At 45.9% G+C, this 19,543-nt stretch overlaps 1 protein-coding gene and 1 long non-coding RNA gene across 7 annotated transcripts in view; both read right to left on the minus strand.

The window, feature by feature from the left end:
- Positions 1 to 450: 450 nt before the first annotated feature.
- Positions 451 to 2,736, minus strand: LOC310830276. Its single transcript, XR_014557523.1, has 2 exons — positions 1,260 to 2,736; positions 451 to 1,102 (listed from the first exon to the last, which is right to left on the minus strand). It is a non-coding gene; the product is annotated as an uncharacterized lncRNA (long non-coding RNA).
- A 627-nt stretch (positions 2,737 to 3,363) lies between these two features.
- Positions 3,364 to 19,543, minus strand: part of PCGF2 (polycomb group ring finger 2) — a 39,390-nt gene continuing 23,210 nt past the window's right edge. For 5 of the 6 annotated variants that reach the window (XM_083709702.1, XM_083709704.1, XM_083709700.1 and 2 more), the window contains exons 2-10: positions 18,415 to 18,557; positions 17,899 to 17,995; positions 13,494 to 13,549; positions 13,027 to 13,077; positions 12,789 to 12,897; positions 10,618 to 10,666; positions 9,695 to 9,793; positions 8,442 to 8,522; positions 3,364 to 7,452 (exon numbers count right to left, since the gene is read on the minus strand). In XM_083709702.1, coding sequence (XP_083565828.1) covers positions 7,093 to 7,452; positions 8,442 to 8,522; positions 9,695 to 9,793; positions 10,618 to 10,666; positions 12,789 to 12,897; positions 13,027 to 13,077; positions 13,494 to 13,549; positions 17,899 to 17,995; positions 18,415 to 18,526 — 1,014 coding nt within the window. In that variant the 5' untranslated portion in view covers positions 18,527 to 18,557 and the 3' untranslated portion in view covers positions 3,364 to 7,092. The remainder of the gene's footprint in view (positions 7,453 to 8,441; positions 8,523 to 9,694; positions 9,794 to 10,617; positions 10,667 to 12,788; positions 12,898 to 13,026; positions 13,078 to 13,493; positions 13,550 to 17,898; positions 17,996 to 18,414; positions 18,558 to 19,543) is intronic. The other variant, XM_083709705.1, reaches the window with a different exon arrangement.

The raw sequence follows: 19,543 nt of genomic DNA on the forward strand, positions 1-19,543 counted from the left end.
GCGTTAAGCTGCTCACACACTCACCCAGCTGCTATTTGCGGGTTTTTTAAAAATGGTGCCTGTTAAATGCAAAGACGTATTCAATGTCACTTCTAGTTTCGGCCTCACTGAAAACATATATACACAGTAGCAGTTCTGTGGTACCAAATACAACGGCAAATCCTAAGGTGTCAAAACCATAGGATGGAAGATAATGCAATCATGATGCAATAAGCAAGTAGCATAATAATCAGAGAAATCCCTTTATCTAATTGCTGCCATAGATATTTCATACTCCACCACCAAGTCCGGAACAACATCCATCGCCCTATTGTCTTGAAACTGATAAGAGGCTTCAGCTCTTCATTGGGGTGAAGCAATTTGGGCCCCTTTTTGCAAAGCTTACGATTTTGTGGGCTAGTGATGAAGGAGAAAGAACTTGCAAAGCACAACAATGCCAGACACAGGAGCTGAAGGACAAAGTTGTAGCATTTATTACCATTTACAAACTGTCTTATTGATACAAATGTTTTAACCAATAACAATATATGAATATCAGAATATATTACAGCACATTAAAACATCATACAGGTTTGCAAACATACAGAGCGATTTGGCTTGTACCATATTAAAAAAATGTACAAAAAAGGTTGTTGGGGTGGGGGTGGGGAGCTCAGAAGAGAAAAACGTGAGGCCTTCCGTCGCCTTGGTCATTTCACTCAGTATGTACAAAGTTAATGCGCAGGTGGGAAACACCTTTTGGGTGTTTGAAGTCCAGAAAATCTTAAAACATGGCGCAATGCCAGTAGCAAGACCAAAGTTCGGTCTCGGCCAATGAGAAAGAGAGGAGCAATAGGACTGGTCAATAAAATGTGCGTGTGTTGCTGTAAATTCTTCCTGTTGGCCCCTCGGGGCCTCCTATACTTCCTTGTAAGGGGGTAAAAAAACTGGTTATCTTATGGGTTGGCGGTTGGAGGCGCCAGAACCAAATCCAGGCCACTGGGAGGTGTCGCCTTCACCCACACCAGTTGCCAACCTAGAGGCAAGAGATGCAGAGAAAGTGGCATTTTGCCAGCAGGCTGTTAGAGGAAACTGCCTTATTATACTGACCGTGGGTGCACACCTTGTTCGGTGTATTGTCTACACCAGTGTTTCCCAACCTTTGGTCTCGGGCAGCTTTTGGACCACAATTCCCATAATCCCTGACAACTGGTCTTCCTAGCTAGAGGTGATGGGAATTGTAGTCCAAAAACAGCTGCAAACCCAAGGTTGGGAAACACTGGTCTACACCAGCAGTGGCTCTCCAGGATTCCAGACAGAAGCATCTCCCAGCCTTACCTGAAAACGCTGCGGATTGAATCTGGACCTTCTGTCTGTAAGGGGATGCTCTACCACGAAGCCATTTTTAAAGGAGAACCACGGTTGTTATGTTCCCTACGAGGTGGTGGCATAAGGCATGCCTCTCCCCAGTGACTTCTGTTCCCCCAGATGAAGGAACCGTCACCTTCACAATAGAGCTTGTCAAATCAGGGTGTGGGTGGGTGTGGGTGGGTGTAGTTGTTACGAGGCTTCCCCCTACATACACAGACACCCTTGACATTATGGCATTGCTGCAAATGCTGCTTAGAACGGTGTGATAAAACTGCAAGTTTCTATTTTTTTTTAATATAAAGAATCTCAAGAAAACGAATGCTCAGCCTGCGGCCAGGACAAGCAGCAAGGAGCGGGAAATTATAAAGAGCAGATTAGGAAAAAGAGCCTTCCTCACTCTAAGAGGAGCTCAGCTGTAGAACAAGTTGCTTTTGGGATGCTAAACTTTTGGACATGTCTTCGGTTTCAGAGGAAGTGGATGTGCCTTCCAATGGTTATTAGCCACAATTACAAAACTGGAACCTCCAGGAGGCAACATCCCTTTCACTACCAGGTTCTGTCGACCACAGCTATGGCAACAACCCGAGCAGCAAGGTTTTGTTTCTCTCTGTCTGGAAGATGCCTTCCTCACTAGGCGGCAAACCGCCTTGGAAAGCAAAGGGAAACTAGTGAAGTGATCTGTGACACGGCGCAGGAAGAGGGCTATCAGAGGTGCCAGCTGTTTACAGAGAGAAAAGTTAACCAAAAATATCTCACTGGGCTGCCACACAAACCTAAGCAGCTCTTTGGTCAGAGTGTCGGGACAAGTAAACCTTGAGTCCGACCCAGCAAGACGATTCAGATGTGCTGGTCCTCTGTGAAGTGGGACTGGAAAGGAGGGTTTGGGGGGTCCTTCCCAGGACTATGATTTTTCCTCCTCACTTCAAATGCAGTATGTCAGTGGCAAGAGCAAGGGGAAATGTATTATTATTATAGTGTCATCCTCCAAATGTCACGTTGTGCAAGGCCTCACATATCCCTAGATCAGCTTCCTATTCTTAGCAGTGGCTTCTGCTGCACAGTGGTCCTGATGCAACAGCAGACTTGGACCCATCCTATTGCACCGGCAGATGACCTGTATCCCAGGTGTGTCCCTCCCCTTGATGGAAGACACTCTGATCCAGAAGCGAAAGAGGAATATATTTTTTGTGTTATTCCCCCTTCCCTCCACAGCCCTTGCCTCCCAATCTGCTGAAGATGGTTGAGGATCCCCTTAGAACAGTGTGGGAGGTAGTGCAAGGGGATGTTGGAGAAAGGGTGAATTAAATAAAAAAATAAAAAATAAAAAACACCTCCTCTCCCCCTCTGCTCAAGCAGGATCAAAAAACCCTTCCATCAGCACAGGTACACAAGTTTGGGTGACATGGGGTAAGACTTGGGAGTCCAGGTGCGTTGCCAGGTTGCCAAAACATGTGTTCTCCGCTGCACATCTTGGTCTCAGTGCACGTTGAGCACAACAGATCCCCCTGCAAAAACCTCCGAGGTTGGATTGCCTTTGTGAGGTCGGCCGCTCTTGTGAGCCAGCCGGTGGGGGGCGAGGAGCCTATCAAAAGTTCCTTTGACATTCAGGAATACAAAATGTGCTTGTGTCAAGTTAGCCCTTCCTAACTTACATTAAAAAAAGGAAGATGATCGCCCTGGCAGCTTTTGCCAACTTGTTGCCCCCTCCGGACTACAACTCCCATCAGCCGTGCTGGCAGGGGCTGATGGGAGTTGTAGTCCAAAGCATCTGGAGGTGAACAGGCTTGGCGAAGGCTGCCCTCTGGGATCGCTTTTCTTCCATTCAGAAAAAAGGGGAGAGGATTCAAGCTGACGGAAGAATAGAACTCTTCCCGCTGGAAGTTGTGCGTTTCCACCTGGCAGTCTTGAAAACACAAGTCAGCAAATGAAAAGACATTGTCTTCCCCCAACCCCACCCCACCCGGTTAAAACCACAAAACCCTCTTTTGTCACCCCAGCGGATCAAGCAGTAGGTTTCCTTTTCAAAGGCACTGTATTTATTTCTTTGAAACTCGTTTTACAAGCAGGGTGAATGAGAAAAGGGAGGCTTTGGGGGGAGGAGAGAGATGCAGCACAGGATCCCTCAAAGTCTACAAGTTGTTTCTCATCTCAAGAGCCAGTTCAAACAAAAAGTTGGCATGAGCCAAATCAGGCCGCCCCCCAAGCGCATCTGCTTGCGTAACTATAACGCAAACAGCTGCAAGAATGTGGGTCTTGGCTGCCCCAGATCTCACGAACTCAAGATATGCATGCTCCCAGCCTCCAAGATGGGCAGAAGTTTCCATGACCAAGTTTTATGGACTCCTGGTTTCAAAGTTACTGCTACTCCCTGAAAGCACACACGTGGGCCAGATCAACACCGCAAATCTAAACTGTTTCCAACTGTCATTGCTCCCAGCCAAGAGCCAAGAAATCATTAAGTGTGCGCAAGCTGGTTTTTGGAGAAGTACCCGCCTCACGTAACCATCTGTCTTTCGACCAGTGGAGGTGAACCTGCTGGTCTGTAACTCCCATCATCCTTCACTGCAGGCCATGCTGACTGGGGTTCATGGGAGTCAGGAGTCATACACCAGGTCACTGCAGGTTGTTCGCCACCCCTGCTCTTGACCATGGCCAGCCAATGTCCCTGGGCGGTTCACATTTTGGGTGTGAAAATGCTCTGCTCATTCTTCCCCAGTATACTACCTCTGAATATGGAGGGCTCCACTTCTGTCTTCTACGACTTCAAGCCCTGAGAACTGTAGGCCAGTAAATGGCCAGTAGCTATCTCTAATGACACATCCACACGGAGGGGTGTATTCAACTAAGTCCTGTTCAGAGAAAATCCAATGAATCAAGTGAAGTCCTGTCTATTAGCTTCATTCAATCTTTCTGCTCTGAGCAGGGCTAGCGTCAGATACAACCTCATGCCGTTAAAGCGCATGACATCCCCTCAAAAACCCTACAAATGATAGGTGTAAGAGTCAAAGGTAAAGGACCCCTGGATGGTTAAGTCCAGTCAAAGGCAACTATGGGGTTGTGGCGCTCACCTTGCTTTCAGGCTGAGGGAGCCGGCGTTTGTCCACAGATAGCTTTCCGGGTCATGTGGCCAGCATGGCTAAACCGCTTCTGGTGCAACGGGACACCGTGACGGAAACCAGAGCACATGGAAACATAGTTTACCTTCCCATCGCAGCTGTACCTATTTATCTACTTGCACTGGTGTGCTTTTGAACTGCTAGGTTGGCAGGAGCTAGGACGGAGCAACAGGAGCTCACTCCGTTGCAGGGACCCTAAGCACCAACCTTCTGATCAGCAAGCCCAAGAGGCTCTGCAATGCCATAGTTGCCTTTGACTGGACTTAACCGTCCAGGGGTCCTTTACCTTTTTTTACCTGATAGGTGCTACAATTCCCAGCACACTCAAGAAAACTGCAGTTTCCAGGATTCTTGGGGTGGGGCGGGGAGCTGTGTGCTTTAAACGTGCGTGAAATAGGTGGTGTGAATGTGTCCTAAGAAAATGCCCTCTCCATAAAACCACCCCCCCAAAAAAAAAAAAAATCCCAGGTCTGTTGGCGGGACGGCTGAAGTGGTTGGAAACAGAAGTGAAGATGAGATCTCCTGAGATACAGGCAGAGACGTCTGGCACAAAGGAACAGAATTGAGGGGTGGGAGTGGAAGGAGTCATAGTTCAAAATGTCTGGAGGACTGACCAGGAGGAAGCCAGCTTAAGCTCAAGGCACTATGTCCACCGTAACAGCATCACTGGCAATGCCACACCTGTATGGGTTTTGGGGATGTGACGCCAGTAGTGGTTGGCCTCACCAGATGCAACATTAAAGGTAAAAAGGTAAAGAACCCCTGGACGGTTAAGTCCAGTCAAAGGCGACTATGGGGTTGTGGCGCTCATCTTGCTTTCAGGCCGAGGGAGCCGGTGTTTGTCCACAGACAGCTTTTCGGATCATGTGGCCAGCAGGACTAAACCGTTTCTGGCACAACAGGACGGAAACCAGAGTGCACAGAAATGCTGTTTATCTTCCTGCTGCAGTGGTACCTATTTATTTACTTGCACTGGCATGCTTTCGAACTGCTAGGTTGGCAGGAGCTGGAGCAGAGCAACGGGAGCTCACTCCATCGCAGGGATTCGAACCGCCAACCTTCCGATCGGCAAGCCCAAGCGGCTCGGTGGTTTAGACCACAGAGCCACCCACGACAGTTGCCACCTGCAACATTGCACTGCTGCGGGCATAGAAACAGGTGGGAGAGGGGAATGTGCGGAACTCGCTGCTCTGAGGACATCCCAGTCCACATGTTGGGTTTGAAACGCAGACAGAAGAAGCGGCCCCAGCAACTAACAAAACAGCAAGACATCTTATCAGGCCTTGCTTGTGATGCGTGGCCTTGCTTGTGAAGCTCAGGGCGCCACGCTAGCCTGGGTCCCTGTGTGTGAGACAATTCGCATTGCATTTCATGGAACCTGTTCTTCCACCAATGGCCCACGGCCCACCTTCAGACCCTGAACCTTGTGGGGCTAAGCTTCTGGTCCTCAGCCCTATCTCAGCTGCCCCTCTGTTCCTAGCTGCCATGTTTTGTCACATGGCTGCTTGCAAATCAGCAGTGGCTGTTGGCCTTTCGCATCATTAAAGGAAGGAGACGGCGGCATCAACCCTTCCGATGTGTGCGGCTGTCCAGACCTCTCCTTCAGGCTTTATAGCTGCATCTCGGCTCTGCAGGAGACCACGAGAGGTATAGATGAGGGAATATGAGGCTAAAGCTGTGTACACCCTACACTTCTAAAGCACGCTCGAAGCACATTATTTCCCTCAAGGAATTCTGGGCACTGTAGTTAGCCACTCAGAGTTAGCTCCCAGCAACCCTTAACAAACTACAGAATTCTTTGAGAGGGTGGGGGGATGTGCTTTCAAGAAGGTGAGAGGAATCTTTGGCCCTCCAGATGAACTCCTGTCGCCTCTGGTCATTGGCAATGCTAGCTGCGGCGGATGGGAGTTATGTTTCAGCAACACCCGGAGAGCCAAAGGTTCCGCACAACTTTAAAGACATTGCGCTTGTGTAGCGGGGGGGGGGCGCTGAAAGGAAGCGTAGGTGGAGACAGCAAGGGTGCCCAAGGTGGAAGGCGTCCTGCCTTCCTCAACTTGGCGCCCTCTAAATTGTGTTGGACTACAACTCCCATCGTCCCTTTCCCTCAGCCTGTGCTGGTTAGGGCTCATAGGAGTTGAAGTCCAGAAACACTGGGAGGGAACCAGATTCCATGACGGTGCATAAGTCAAAGGACGAAGAAAGCATGAGAAAGCCACGTGTGCTTCTAAGACAGGAAGCCTGCTTGATTCAGGACTGTGCGTTTTTCTCTCTCGGGGACTGTGCATTAAATCTGACTACAAACAGAGGGCACAAATAAAAAAGAGTTTTTAACAGGAAGGGACTGCCGCTTTAACACAGATGACATCATGCAGTTACAGGAGCACTTTTTTTTCTTTTTTAAAATTAAAAAAGGGGGAGGACACGTCGGGGTTTTTTGTCTCTTTTTGCCTTTTTTTTCTTCTTAAATTAAATCAGGTCGATTGATAGAAAATAAGTATGTATAATTTCCCCACCCACCACCCACCCCACCCCTCCACTGCCCTTATCTACACATAATATACTTATTTATAAAACTCGAGATCCAGCCAAGAAGGAGAAGGAAGAAAAAAAAAAATGTCCTGTCCCTTTAAGTCAAAGCCGACATGGTGGGGCCGCCATTTACCATTGCCTTGCGCCCCCTGCTGGCCAAGGGTTGCATCTGGTGGCAGTTCGAAGTGCCGTTGAGCATGGTCCCGGGCGCAGGGTTGGTGGGGATGCTCACCGTGGTGGTGTTGGAGCTGGGCGAGCCGTGGGAAGGGGTGGCAGGGCTTGGCAATGAAGAGGAAGTGGTGGCCGGCAAGGTGGCTGGGCTGTTGGCCTTGTCACTGACGGACTCGCACTCTGACGCGCCGCTGGTGTTGGTGCATTCGGAGTTGGGGAGCTGGGAGGAGAGTTTTAGCCTCTTGCAGGCCGGCTGGACACGGTATTTCAGAGGGAGAGGGCCATTCTGCAGAGGGAAAGCGTAGACATAACATTTCATCTTCTACACAGCTTAGCTGCAACCATTTTAAAAGGTAAAGGGACCCCTGACCATTGGGTCCAGTCGTGGCCGACTCTGGGGTTGTGGCGCTCATCTCGCTTTATTGGCCAAGGGAGCCGGCGTACAGATTCCAGGTCATGTGGCCAGCATGACTAAACCGCTTCTGGCGAACCAGAGCAGCGCACGGAAACGCCGTTTACCTTCCCGCTGGAGTGGTACCTATTTATCTACTTGCACTTTGACGTGCTTCAAAACTTCTAGGTTGGCAGGAGCAGGGACCGAGCAACGGGAGCTCACCCCGTCGCGGGGATTCGAACCACCGACCTTCTGATTGGCAAGTCCTAGGCTCTGTGGTTTAACCCACAGCGCCACCCGCATCCTAAATCCCGAATGCTAATTTGTCATTTGTTTTCATTGTTATTTTCAGATGTAACAAACAAGACGTACCCTTCCATCCCACTTGGTGGGTTCTGAATGGAAGATACACTTGCTCCTCATTCTCAAATGAGTTCTGTCTCAGACCTTGAGCCAACTTGGGTCGCAACTCAAATTTCCTCTGCTCTTATTTGTCTCCTATGAATCTACGGAACACTGCCTTACTATGAATGAAGCCATTGATCCATCTTGCTCAGTCTGTACCAGGGATTTCCCCAGCTGGACTACAATGCCCATCATCCCTGCTAGCTGAGGATGATGGGAGTTGTAGTCCAAAAACAGCTGGAGACCCATGTTTGGGTAACACTGGTCTATACGAAGGTACAGCGGCTCTCGGGGGTCTTTCACTGGAGATGTTGCTATGTCAGTGCTAACAACACTGAACTAAATGAACCAATGGTCTGACTCAGGACAAGACAGCTTCCTATGGCCATCTGTCATTTATGATCTAGTTGAGATTCCTGCATTGCAGGAAGTTGGGCTAGATCACCCTTAGGGGTCGCTTCTCTCTACGCACTTACCCGTCGCCAAGGATAGATATATGTTATGTCCATTAGGGTATAGTATTCCTTCAGAGGTTCATCTTCATAGAGAACTTCCACCTAACAGATTTAATAACACAAGTAAAGAAATTCTGAGTTACATGGCAGGCACAGATGAATAAGTACTGGGCACAGATTTAAGTCTCCTGAGCATCTTTCTCACATATATATACACACACACACACACACATATATATATATACACACACACGCACACACACACACATACACACACACACTCTCATATATACATACACACACACACACACACACACACACACACACAAACACTTTTATTAGATTTTCTGTTTTGCAATTTAGAATACTCTTTTAAACAATCTTAAAATAGCAGTGACTTCTCTTCTCTATCCATGGTTCCTTCTGCATATCATAAATCCCTGCATATTTTACAAAAACTATACCAATCAGTATTCAATTATTACATCAATCAAAACTTATTTACACTGTTGAATTTATCTTAATGCTGCCATTCTTCTTTAAACATATGTTCTTCTTGTTCTCTTATTCTATGTATTAGGTCTGCAAGCTGCACATATTCAATCAGTTTAAGTTGCCATTCTTCTTTGCTTGGGACCTCACTCGTTTTCCATTTGGGGGCTAACAAAACACGGGCCGCAGTAGTGGCATACATAAATAACCTTTTTTTGACACCTGGGAATTTCTGTCTGAATTATCCCCAACAAAAAGGACTCTGTTTTTTCTTCTTCTTTTTTCCTTTTTTGAAAAGTACTTTCAACCTTTTTTTTAATTTCATTATAGATTATATACTCTTTTATATACTCTTTTACCCTTTTACAGGTCCAAAGTCTCCTGAACATCTTCATCTTTGTTGCTGTTTTTTAAAGAAGTAATTTTCTAGCCCTTAAGCAGTAAAGAAAGTTTGAAAGCATATGTCCCTTCCCCTAACTAGAAGTAAACTAAATTACGCAGAGCAAGCAAACAGAGACATGTTTTCTCAATCTGCACAGTTCGTTTGGTTTTGGAATTTGGCAAACCTCTGTTGCTAAAAAAAACTATATAAGCCTTCAGAGCGAAGCCAGTTCTTCGGCAGGGAGAAAGCATGCACACTTAAAATGCTGTTTGCACATTTTGCTGTTTCCTTATTTTATAATGAGTGTGGAACTGGAGCTTCCTTGATGTGCAAATAGTTTTGAACATGCAGCATCAACCTTGGCCCAGGGAAAGTGTGATAGCATTTGATAGCAACTCACTTTGTATTTGCTGGGAACATCCATCTTGTTGCGGAGGAACTTAGCCAGGTGCATGATCGTCATAGCGGCAGGGCAACGGAGGAATCTCATGCTGTTCTTCTAGGGAGGAATATGAGAGAGAAAGCGAGGGAGGGAGGGGAGGGAGAGAGAGAGAGAGAGAAAGTGAGAGAAAAGGTTTTATTGGGAGAGGGCTAGGCAGCTGGAGCAGGCAGAGTCGTTGAAATATGTATTGAAGCAGCTGTAAATCTGCCAACAGGCAAGGATACCGGGGAAGGGGGCAGGGGGAGGAGTCCGGGAAGGGTCAGAGGTCACAGGCAAAGGACACCCTCGCAATCTATATACCGTTGGAGGGGGGAGGGAAAGCACAACATCTGTGAGGGGAGGGAAACAGAATCCGAAATTTAAAAAGAGGAAAGGAGAAAGTTGGAGTATACCCTAGCACAGCCACAGAAACAGGGAAAGGGACACAGCAAAGGTGAAAGCAGGAAGGAAAGAAAAATGGACTAAACAGAAAAGAAAAATTGAAAGTCAAATTGAGGGGAAAGGTTGGAGGTGGGAAGCAAGAGGAGGGAGCGTAGGGGGCTTTTGAGGTATTGAGCGCTAACTTGATTCATCATGATTTACGCCCAGAGGACATAAAAATCCCAATTAAGATTGGGGTGCCTTGCGACTGGTTCCTAAATATGAAATATTAATGGAAAGGGCCACCCGATTGGAGGACAACCACCTTGAGCCCCTGCACCTCTCACTTTAGAGATCACCACCTATGGAACAACTCTGGGATCCCAGCTCAGAGGACACGGCTTCCAGGCAGCCCCTGAACCTCTTATTTTATGAATTCAATAATTTGAGGGCATGCAGGGGACATGGGATTCTCCCACATTTCTATAGCATTATTCAAGGGCAGAAGCTACATAGCTCACCTTGTCTTTCTCTGTGTTCCCATTCTCAACAGTCCCTTTGTTTTCTTCTCTGAGAGAGAGAAATAGGGGGAATTAATGAAACACACACACACAAGACCACACACAAGACGGACCAGTTTATCCAGGCCTCTGTGGGTCCAGAACTTTGGTTATTTCTGCCCACTTTAACCATATGTGGAAGATCACAATCAAAAGCAAGGTCCCAGGAGCAGCCAGTAGAGTGGGGCAGAGCCATCCTCCTGGCAGCAGTCTTGCTGCAACTTACCTGGGCTCCAGATTGGCTTTGCTGTTGCACCCACACAACCCCAACCTCAGCCACTGCTTCTGCAGTGCCGTGGTCAGGTGAGCAGCTTGGCAGCGCAGCTTGAGCACACCTGTGTGGCACCGCTCCAGATATGGTTGGATTAGATTCTTTCCCAGCAACAATCACTTCCAACCTGCTTTGGAATTTGCACTGGTAGGAGGTTCTTTTTAAAATGTTGTTGCACACTAAACTAGAACTCAGAAAGAGCAGGACTTCTTCGCTTTCTGCTAATATTTGAAGAGGGCAGGTTGTGGGGAGGGAGAATGGACACACTAGTACCAGCCATGTTTTTAAAAATCTTGGGAGTTCTCCAGTGATTTCTAGGGATACATTTGACTATTTTCTCCAGGAATATTTTACAATAACTTCTCAGAACGAAACAGAAAAGGACCTCTCCACACAACAAGATGGTTCCTTCTGTTTTATCTCTGTGTCTCTCTTCCTCCCTCTGTCCCCTTTCCTGCTCTGCTATCAGTCCCTACCCCCATTCAACCAATATTCTGTACCACTGAGCCTTTAGAAAGTGTTTGAGCTCCTTAGGTCTACTGTACTGTTTATTCTCTGTTGCCGTTTTTCTTTTGTTTTCATAGTGCTCTTTTTATTATTATTCTGTGATAAGTATTGTTCTGTACAGGTCGTACCTTGGAAGCCGAACACCTTGGCTCCCGAACAAATCAGCTACCAAGCAATCGAAACCCAGAAGTGAGTTTTTAGGTTTTCAAACAATTTTCAGAAGCCAAGCATCTCCTGAAGCCAATTGGAAGCCGCACTTTGGTACTTTGGTTTTCAAACAGTTCCGGGAGTCAAAGGGACTCCTGGAACGCATTCTGTTCAAAAACCAAGGTACCATTGTATTGTGGTCTTAGCCTTCATTGTAAACTGTCCAAAGAACAACACTGACTGAGCAATACAGAAGTGTAGGATGTAAGGGAATAAAATAATTAATTTGCAGCACATGTTCCCTAAGCCTAACCTCACCCAACAAGACCTTTAAGCCACAAGGGCGATTCCGTCTCCTGGTGGGTGCAGGGCAAATCAGATGCACACCTCTATTGCGATGTGTGTTTGCACTTCATCTCCATTGCACAGCCTATTAAAATCATGTTTTCATTAGCAATAACATTCAACAGTAGTATAGTGCAGATAGACTGCATCTACCCTGGGAGATTATAATACGCACATGCACACACATATGATTCCTATACTGTCTTTCAATAACAAAGTTTCCTCTTCTTTGTCCTGGCCACATCCTTCTTATTGTATCATGTAAGAAACAAACAAGCAAGCAAATGAAAAGCAATATCGCATTATGAAAACTTTGATTGTTCCCTGCACAGGCCTAGACTTGTTTATTATTAAATCATATGCATCCATTGCATTTTCAGTAACAGTAACAGTAATATGGTGACATATACAATGCCAAAACATAATGTTACACCACAAATACAATTAATATACAGTCGTACCTTGGTTGTTGAACACCTTGGAACTCGAACGTTTTGGCTCCTGAACGCCACAAAGCCAGAAGTGAGTGTTCCGGTTTGTGAACTTTTTTTGGAAGCCAAACGTCCGACGTGGCTTCTGCGGCTTCCAATTGAGTGCAGGGAGATCCTGCAGCCAATCAGAAGCCGTGCCTTGGTTTTCGAATGTTTTCGGAAGTCGAACGGACTTCCAGAACAGAATTCGTCCGACAACCAAGGTACGACTGTACGTAAGTGTGTGAGTGTAATACATACATTCTTTCAAAACATTAACCAAGCATAAATATATAAAATTTGTTAAAATATGTGTGTAGTAAAAAAAAAAAAACAGGGCAAATTAAGAAAATTAAGTGAAATTATTCCCCTCATATTTTTTTCTGTATTACCTGATTCCTTCATAGAACTCTATGGATAAGCTGACAATTTCATCGTCTGTCAGGTTCCCTTTCTCCTGTTCCGAAACTTCTCCCCGGTCTTCATTGGATCCATTAGGAACTACACAAGCAATTGAGAGGAAAGGAGGAGACAGAGAAAAAATAAAAATCACACCTTTTTTGTGGGGTGGTTTTTTTTTAATGAATCACTGTTCACATGTGGGAGGGAAATTCATGAGAGACGCCATACCATCTGCCAGAGGGTATGCTGCGTAGAAATCACGTCGCCTCTTCATTTCATCTGCAGGCAAAAGCAAACAGTTAATTCATTTATTAGCATTTCTATCTTTCACTTATTCTGCAGGTGGGGCTACACATCACAGTGAATAAATAAATAAATGCATTCATGTTTAGCAACACGCTACCATATAATTATTCGTATATTTTAAATCACTGACTGAACGGAAAACAAATAAAAGAACTAGAATTAAATTTGCAAAAGCACAACAGCCATAGTTTCGAAGACTATTTGTATTACTTAATGAGGTAATACTATAGTTGAATATTTGGCCCTATTCTGCTCAGTTATTTATATACTGTTCATCAGCCCTATATAAGAATCAGATGGCTTCTTTTTCTAACTGCATCAAAGTCAACGGAAGCAACTTCTTAAAAACAAAACAGAAAAACAGCCACAAAATCTGAACATGTTCACACCTTTGAAAAGTCCTGGTACCAGCTTGTAGACTATGTCCTGTAGGGTTTTATCTGATCTGAAACATGAGGAGAAAAAGATGGGTTAGCAAAGGTCAATTGCAAGGGGAAAAGTGGGGGAGAATATTAAAATCCCAATTCAAATTCATTTTTGCTGTTGATAATAACAGAAACATAGAGCAAGCCTCTCTTGCCCCAGCCCCACTGTACGGGCTTATTAAAACGAATAGCTACTCTAGTGCAATCCCCTCTGCAAACTGAACAGGAGGCATTGCAGCAAAGGCAAGAAGAAGAGGATTAACATTTCAAAACAAAGCGCTCACCAGTGGCGTAGCGTGGGGGGTGCAGGGGGGGGCGGCCGCACCAGGCGCAACATCTGGGGGTTAGGGTTAGGGGGCGCAAATCCACGGGTTAGGGGGCGCAAATTACTCGCCTTGCCCCGGGTGCTGACAACCCACGCTACGCCACTGGCTCTCACTATCTCTGTTGCTTAATCGGACTTAGGGTGTTCCAGCACACTTGCTACAAAATCTTTTTCTTTCTTTTTTAGTGCCAAGCGAACAGAAGTGTGCCTAACTTTAGAAAATAAGCCTTTAGCCCCAGCATCTCTCATGCAACCAATTCAGGACCAAATTCAGAACTGAATATTTCAGCAGATCAGTTCAGTTGGTTAAGAGAGTGGCTATCAATAAAAGCTATTTTCAGCTACAGGTTTCCCAGTCCTGACCTACACTTTAGCCAAAGTTTTTTTCTTCGTGGTAATGGAACTTACAGCCCAGCCCACACCCCGTACCAGCCAGTCAGGAAGATTCATAGTTCACCCTTGCCTGCCGTGAGAAAACCATTATGCAAAATAAGCACATAATGAAAACTTGTTGTAAGTCACATAATGGGCAGGGGTGCCAGAGTTCAGGTGTTCTTGGCACCAAGTTTTGATTTCATTTAATGCACAGTTCCAGTGTTGCAATACTATTAACTGCTGCTTTGATCTATTGATGAAACATATAAATGTGTCAAAACCCCTCTGAATTTGGATTTACTGGGGGCAAGGGAGGCAACACACAGTTATTTCTGTGTTGAACAGCATGCAGAGTTTGATTTAAAAGGCTGTGTGTGTGTGTGTGTGTGTGTGTGTGTGTGTGTGTGTATACACACACCCACACACCAGGCAGTGTTTGTTTTAATTTACAGCATCACAATCTTCACACCGTTGGGCTGTCCTGAGCGCCCCCCCCCCCATTCCAATTTGGTAATGTTCTTTATTACACATGCATATTGACTTTGTTTTGTGATTTATGGCAAGCTAATGAAAACAAGCTTTGTCCAGGGGCTGCGTGACTGGCAGCTAGGTTACAAGGAAAGCCATTATATTTGCTCGAGTCAATAAGACACTTAAGACATCCAGGACACCCTATTATTCCTGAGCTGCTATAAAGTGTGACGAGTCATGTCTCCGCAACAGAGCCCTGAAGCCACCTGTTGCAACCAAGGGGCCTGGTAAAATAAAATATAAAAAGCCTTCCCCCCCCCCAAAAAAAATGCAATCATTCTAAGAAATCATTGGTGGGAAGGGAAGAGCAACCATGAATCACTGAGCCATTACACTTTGCCATACTGCTGCCTATACAGCTCCTGCAAACCCACCCAATTCTTCCAATCCATAATAATAATAATAATAATAATAATAATAATAATAATAATAATACCCTGCCCATCTGGCTGGGTTTCCCCAGCCACTCTGGGTGGCTTCCAGCAAAATATTAAAATACAATAATTCATCAAATCTTAAAAGCTTCCCTAAAGAGGGCTGCCTTCAGATGTCTTCTAAAAGTCATATAGTTGTTTATTTCCTTGACATCTGATGGGAGGGCGTTCCACAGGATGGGTGCCACTACCGAGAAGGCCCTCTGCCTGGTTCCCTGTAACCTTACTTCTCACAGGGAGGCAACCGCCAGAAGGCCCTCGGAGCTGGACCTCTGTGTCTGGGCTGAACGATGGGGGTGGAGACACTCCTTCAGGTATACTGGGCCGAGGCCGCTCTGCCCCTAGCAGTACATCAAAGCAACCCATCAAAGCATACCTGCTTCACAGATCAGTGCCTTATCAGTTTCCTTGTGAAATAAAGTAAAATACTGCCATGTACTCCAGCATTGAGGCATACGCATGGCTTTTTAAACATCCTCCCTAAAAATCATAAAACTGCTTGGAGATTGGGGACATTCAGGGAAGCTGGAGAGGAAATCACAACTAATATACCCAGCACACCTGCTCTCAGTGGCGCATTTGAAATCAATCAGAGACTGCGGTCTCGCCATGGGGTCGCTAAACCCCAGTGACATTTCACTGCACTTTTAACCTGGCGCGTTTTCTCCCCTCTCGCATGCCTCTTTGCACTGGCAGCTCGCATCTGCCGGGTGGATGGGTGGGCGCATGCATGCGTCTGGGAGCGTGGATGTTTGTGGGCCTAAGAGGAGACGCTGGTGGGAGCTCAGCTTGTAAATATTTTGCAGAACGCTTGAAGTGTTACTAGAGAAATTAATTTGCACAGCGCAGGAGCTAAAAATACAACCAGAGAGATGCATCTGTGAGAAGTCGCCTTCTTGGTTTCTATGCCAACCATCTGTAGAGTTCAGCAAGGTGCGTCTGGCTTCCCCCAAAATCCAGACTAACAAGGAAGCAGCCGGATAACCACTTCAAAGCCAAGCATTGCTGGGCGGGCTTACTTTTGGAAAAGAAACGTTTCATCAAAAAAAATGCAAAGCCACAAAGACAGGAGAGTTGGCGATAGGGGTGGGTCTCAGTGCTCTGCTTAGCCCATTGACTTTCCAACTTGCTAAAGCTGAATAAATTGCGTAAAATCCATGAACGTGTGCAAATATTCTGCATTTTAATCTTGCATTAGAGGCAGGCTCTCCGCGACGCACAGCGGGTTTAAATTGACGCAGAATTGGGGAAAGCGTGACGTGTGCATGCCTCGGGCAGGAGGTTAATGCAAGAGCTCCAAGACAAATGGATCGATACATCATAAACCACAATCATACTCGGATTTAATAATTCTTAGAGCTTCTTCAATAGCTTGCTCATCTGTGATCCAAAGACTGTGGTCCAAAGACATTATCAGAGCCCATTAATTAGCAGTGCAGCTTTGCCATACAGAAATGCAGCCATTCGTCGCCCGATAGAGAAACACAGCCACGTTAGGCTGTGCATGCATTGGATCAGTGCCTGAAAGCAGTGACAGGCTGGGTGGGGGCCAAAAAACTGAGGCTGAATCCTAATAAGACAGGGTGTGCTGTGGGTTCGCTGGGGAGGAACTGGATCTTGCCAGCAGGCTGGACTCTTAACTCCCTCACATCCTGCATGCCAATTTAAATAATAATAATAATAATTTTTATTTGATTTTACAAATGTAGAATTATAACAATCCAAACTGCAGAACCATATCTAGAGATTTCTTCGAATCTCTGGACTCCCAACCTTCCCCTCCACGGGTCCTTATTGTACACCTTCTCAACTGCATATTATTTCATAATCCATCTTTTATATCTCTCCATATTGTCCATAGTATTGCTACATTACAAGTGTCATTAGAATCCGGCTAATGTTTTCATCTGCTTACAGTGGTCTCCTAGATAAGTTATAAATTTTTCCCATTTCTTATTAAGGTTTTGATCTACTTGGTTCCTGAGCTTTCCTGCCAGTTTTGCCATTTCAGCACAGTCCAACAGCTTCCTGCATGCCAAATTTGATAGGCAGGTTGGGCTGCCCACCTGTCAATCACATGTCCCAATAACAGCAGGTGACCTGCTTTTGTCCTCACCTGCGGTTCAAGCCGACCGTCAGGTTTTGCCTAGCTCTGTGCAAGTCTCTTTGGGTCTAAGTGACAACCTCTCCACAGTTACAGACATTACAGGGCAAGCTCTAGCCCAGGGGTAGGCAACCCCAATCGCCTTCTCAATCCAGCCCGAGGACGGTCCGGGAATCAGCATATTTTTACATGAGCAGAATGTGCCCTTTTATTTAAAATGCATCTGGGTTATTTGTGGGGCCTGCCTGGTGTTTTTACATGAGTAGAATGTGTCCTTTTATTTAAAATGCATATCTGAGTTGTTTGTGGGGCATAGGAATTTGTTCATTATTTTTATTTTTTCCCCAAAATATAGTCCGGACCACCACATGGTCTGAGGGACAGCGGACCAGCCCATGGCTGAAAAAGGTTGCTGACTCCTGCTCTAGCCGCTTACATGCTGCTCCCATCCATATGAACCCATCCTTGGTTGCAGGGGTGCCAGCTAGGGTGAGCCGAGGAACCCGCCCCGAAATTTTCAAGGTGACATGAGCATGTTGCTCGGCTACTTGCCTGACACAGATAACTGCCCCAGCTGACATATAAATGAATATGACATACCTGATGCTGAGCAGTGGCCTTGTTTTATGCACTTGGACATCGCACATCGGGCAGTATTTGTTCGTCTCCAGGTAACGGACGATGCAGGTTTTGCAGACTGTAAAGGAAAGAAGGCAACAGGGGTGGGAGGACAAAGTCACCACAGCGGAAGATTTACGACACAGCGGACAACAGCCATGGCCGGCCCTACCATGAGGCAAAGCCTCACAAGACTGACAGAACTGAACTTAGGAAGCCACATGGAGTGCCAAAATTCCAAGGCTTGATAGTCTCAGGTAATGCCCGTGTCTTGCTACTGCCTGGACTTTTTTGTGGAGAAAGGCCCTGGTGGCAGAGGCAGCCAAGGGGGGAAGCATGAGATGCCACCCAGTCGATAGTGAGGAAAATGCCCTTTTCATATGCTCAAAGGGGGGTGATTATTGTTCTGCATATTTCAACAGCTGAAAAGAGAGCCCAGGGATAAGGCACGTATCCCATTAATCCTCAGGAGTTTCCAGATATGGTTTTTAAACTTACAAGAGTGTAAGCATTCCACAATGGTTGTGGCATCGATGAAGTAGCCTCCGCACAAAGCACACATCAAGTGAGGGTTCAGCTCTGTGATTTTTATCCTGGTGGTCCTGTGCATTTTGGATCCTGAGAAGCTCAGCAGATCCTCTCTGGAAGAAGAAGGGGGGGAAAGACCCGGGGTAAGTAAGACAACCTCAGTCATGCTGAAAATTTGTGGCAATAGCCAAATATTTCAAACCAGGGTATCGGAGCAGGCTGCAAGAAACTGTGTGCTTTGAAGTTCTCCTAGGGGCAGTGATGGGTATCAACTGTGCTTTTTTAATGTGTGTGTGTGTGTGTGTGTGTGTGTGTGTGTAAATAATTTTGTGCCCTATACAGGTTATTCATCATTTATTAAGCTGCCTCTGAAGAACAATAAAGAATTCTGCACATAAAAGACAGAGTCACTGAAACCCTGACTACAGAAAAAGCTTGCTCAGTTCCTCGCTCTCTGGTTTTTGGAGACCTCACCCAATATTGCTCTTACACTTCCAGAGCAATACCACACCCTGAAGTGAAAAGAGGTTTGTTTTTTTTCAATCTTGACTCGGGATGCTATTTTCTGTACACCTATATGCATAGTGCTGTCACAGTCTGTACATGGATCTCGGTATACTTGCCTATCAAATGCAGACTGCAAACCATCTGGGGAACGAACAAGCTCTTTCCATATTGTATCCTGAGTAGTGCCATCAGATACAATAGGGATGGGATATAGTAGTCCTTGCTGTCCCCAGAGCTGGGGGGCATGCAAACCACATTACTCACTGAGGTTTTTCAATTCCCAGAGGACCAATACAAAAAGTCGGTGTGTATAATGGTGTCATAGAAAATTATTTTTAAAACCCTACCTTTTCTTCCAAAAAAGGAAGCCCAAGGAATCTAAATAAATCCATAAAATAAAAAATGCAATGCGCAGAGTATATAATCTGACAGAATTTTGACTTTTTGGACATTATTCTGTAGCAGACTGCAAACATACACCAATTGCAAGCCCCACACATGTTCAGGCTAAGTAATGTCTCCTGTTAGGAAAGTAGTTTGCCAGATCCACTGGCATGGGGAAGGGGTAGTCTAGGTGACACCAAGTTAAATT

The sequence above is a fragment of the Podarcis gaigeae genome (assembly GCF_964106915.1).
Source record: "Podarcis gaigeae genome assembly, chromosome: 13".
NCBI classification, from domain to species: Eukaryota; Metazoa; Chordata; class Lepidosauria; order Squamata; family Lacertidae; genus Podarcis; species Podarcis gaigeae.